Here is a 2,946-nt window from a genome sequence, read left to right as displayed (position 1 = left end):
TTAGCAATTGAACAAGATGAAGAAAACAGTGACAAACACGTAACTGTAACAGAAGCCGAAGGTGTTCCAGATTCTCAGGTAGGATCAATTCCGTGACAGACCCTCATTCATTGTACTCTTCCGTGCCGAGGGTGATAAGGTCGTACAGGTGTTCACAGGTGATACAGGTTTTGCCTTTTGGGTTCTGTAAATAGTGATATTACTGGGAATAAAGTGCTTAGTTTTGATATAAAGGTATTTCACAAGAAGAGCTCTATATTGCTGACCATATCTATAATGTGATTCAGAAGAGAAGGTGCAGATAGACACAGTCCATTTCCCAGAGAAAGCAGGGAACATAAGTTAAGAACCAGAAGAAAAGACCACCCTTAGGGCAGACCTTCCTGGCAGAAGGCAGAGGGGAATGAGCTGGCTGACAGCATTGACCTGCCAGAGGTGCTGTGCTATTCCCCAAGAGCTAAACCGTGACATAGATGTGCTTTTGGCAGCAACTTACCTCCAGATACTAACTACCATGGCATAGAAAGTTTGGACACCCCAGTGCTATCAGCTATTAATGTTATATAACAGTGGAGCATTTAAAGATTCTTAATTAGCCTCATTGGCCCATCAGTTCACCTTTAAGCTTCCACATCTGTCCATTCTGGTCAGAATAATCACATTAACTTTTTCAGTTACGATTGCACAGATTGCAGTGTTTTAGTAAATTTACATTGTTTTGCTATGGTAATATTAAAAATACTGCAATCTACGAGTTCATATTGAAATTACAGTTCAGGCTTCCAAGCAAACCTATGCAGGGCTTTCCTAACTCAGCGTATTTACTACTTTCTCGAGGGTTTATTACATCTTTTAGTTATTAGTGGGACAAGTGTTTCTAAATTTAAACTGTTATTCCTTATTTGTTTTGAACTTATTCTATGAGCAAAAGTCTGTTTGAATGCAGTTTTGTTTCTCAAAAGGATACACAGACCTTGCTCTTTAGGATTTTGTGATTCTATTCAGCCACAGTGACATAACTGTACGTCTACAGGACATAGAGAAGAATGAAATCATGAAACCCATAAATCAATAATTAGATCAGGAACAGATCCTGTTTAGATTTGAAAGTTAAGAGTTAAGTTCACTGGGAGGCATAATCATGAGTGTTACAAGCCCAGGCTGAGTAGGAAGGAAGGCAGCGTCATCTCCTCTGGTGTATCTGAGAAAGCCTGGTCAGCTACCGCGGTAGAACCACCAGTTCTATTGGTTTGATTCCCCAGGTCCATCTATACAAATGCCCTGGGTAGAATTGGTAGTTCAAGTCATATGGAGTGAACTTAAAGAAAACTTTCAAATTTTGCCATTAGATACCTAGGCAGAATTAGAAATAAATGTGTATGCTCATGGATATGTACCTATGTGTATAATTTATACATGCGATTTATTTGATTGATGTATTACATATAATTGCTTAACCATCTATCTATATGCCAGACTCCATGGTAAGTATTTCAGATTACTTCAATCTTCACTTCAGAGTATTGAAATGATTTTAAGCAAGTTAAATAGAAATCGCTTTCTCATTCCTTACTGCTCCCTCCCCCGATACTTGATAAATATGTTACTTTGGGGAAAATGCCTCTAGGTTGTTGAAAACTTTGGGTATAAAAGGGTTAAGGCGGTCACTAACCCCAGAGAGACAGGGGCCTTATTGTACCTAGGCCTCCCACCTACCAGAGAGTGATAATCTTCCCTCACCCATTGGCTCCTTTCTTTTTTCTCTCACTGAAAATATCTTTTCTGCCTAAGAAACTCCCTGTTTTAATGCTGTGACATGTAGGCGGAGTGAAGAAAGTTTCAGACTTGGGTTTGCATCCCAGCCCTTCTTCCTTAAGGGCAAGTTCCTTAGCAGCTCTAAACCTGTAAGTTCCTGTTGGATGTCTTAGTCTTTGTCCTTGTGGTGCCCCCACTATGCTAAGCAGTGCCTAGCATGCATGTTTTTTATCTCTGTAACGTGGAGCTGTGAGATTGAAATGAAACAACATTTTTAAAAAAAGTTGCAATCCTGGCACATAGGAGAGTTTCCATAAATGTTAGGCATGAAATTTAGGGATGCTGCCTCCAGGGCCAGACTACCTGTGTCCTTTTCCTGGCTCTGCCACCATCACCTTGGGCAAGTTAACTCTCCTGTGTCCATCTTCCTTTTCTGTAATAATACTGAGGGTTAACACTTAGGCAGCATTTCATACATACTAGACATTCTTCAAGACTCTTTGTTTTTATTAATGTGTTTAAACCCCGTAGCAAACCCTATAAGGTAGATAGTATAATTACTACCCCTTTATGGATGAGCTGGTGAGGGGTGGGACCAAGTTTCAAACCAAGACAGTGTGGCTCCAGCGTCTTTGCTTTTAACCGCTGTGCAAACTGCCTTTCTAACTTCTGTAAAATGGAGATAATTGTTAGATTGTTTTGCAGATTAAATGACTACATGTGAAGCAATTAGAATAGTGCCAGACACACAGTAAGCACTCAGAGATGTTAGCCTCTGTAAGTTATTATCATCCTAATGATCGATCTCATTGCTTTTGGGTTTGAATGTTTAAAATATTTAACAGGGCTGGGATGTGGTGTTACTCTCACTCTCTATATAGGGCAAAAGGATTAAAGAATCTTTGTCAGAATGTATTGAAATTTTACCAGGTTCTAGCTTAAGGGTTCTAATTAGATCTTCAATGAATAATTTATAATGTTTTGAACTTTGGAAATTCTTGCTTTGATTCTGTTGGCCATTGGCCACTGGATTCAGTGACTATTTTGCCTCTTGTCCCACATTTGAACCAATCATTTTAATATTAAGTGATAACAGTTGTTGATTATATAAATTAATTATCAAATATTTGATAATTTGTCAGTAGTCAAAGAATAAGTTTAAAAAAGTATATACTGAAGGAAGCTCTTGTT

The 2,946-nt window shown here is 38.7% G+C and overlaps 1 protein-coding gene across 1 annotated transcript in view; it reads left to right on the top strand.

Moving 5' to 3' along the window:
- Positions 1 to 2,946, top strand: part of RAPGEF5 (Rap guanine nucleotide exchange factor (GEF) 5) — a 188,073-nt gene that overhangs the window by 71,393 nt on the left and 113,734 nt on the right. Inside the window, exon 5 of the mRNA XM_012659442.1 lies at positions 5 to 78. Within this exon, the coding sequence (XP_012514896.1) occupies positions 5 to 78 (74 nt within the window). The remainder of the gene's footprint in view (positions 1 to 4; positions 79 to 2,946) is intronic.

This window comes from Propithecus coquereli, unplaced genomic scaffold (genome assembly GCF_000956105.1).
Source record: "Propithecus coquereli isolate 6110/MARCELLA unplaced genomic scaffold, Pcoq_1.0 Scaffold61, whole genome shotgun sequence".
In the NCBI taxonomy this organism is placed as follows: Eukaryota; Metazoa; Chordata; class Mammalia; order Primates; family Indriidae; genus Propithecus; species Propithecus coquereli.
Note: the sequence above shows the minus strand (reverse complement) of the source record. Positions and strands in the feature narration are given on the sequence as shown.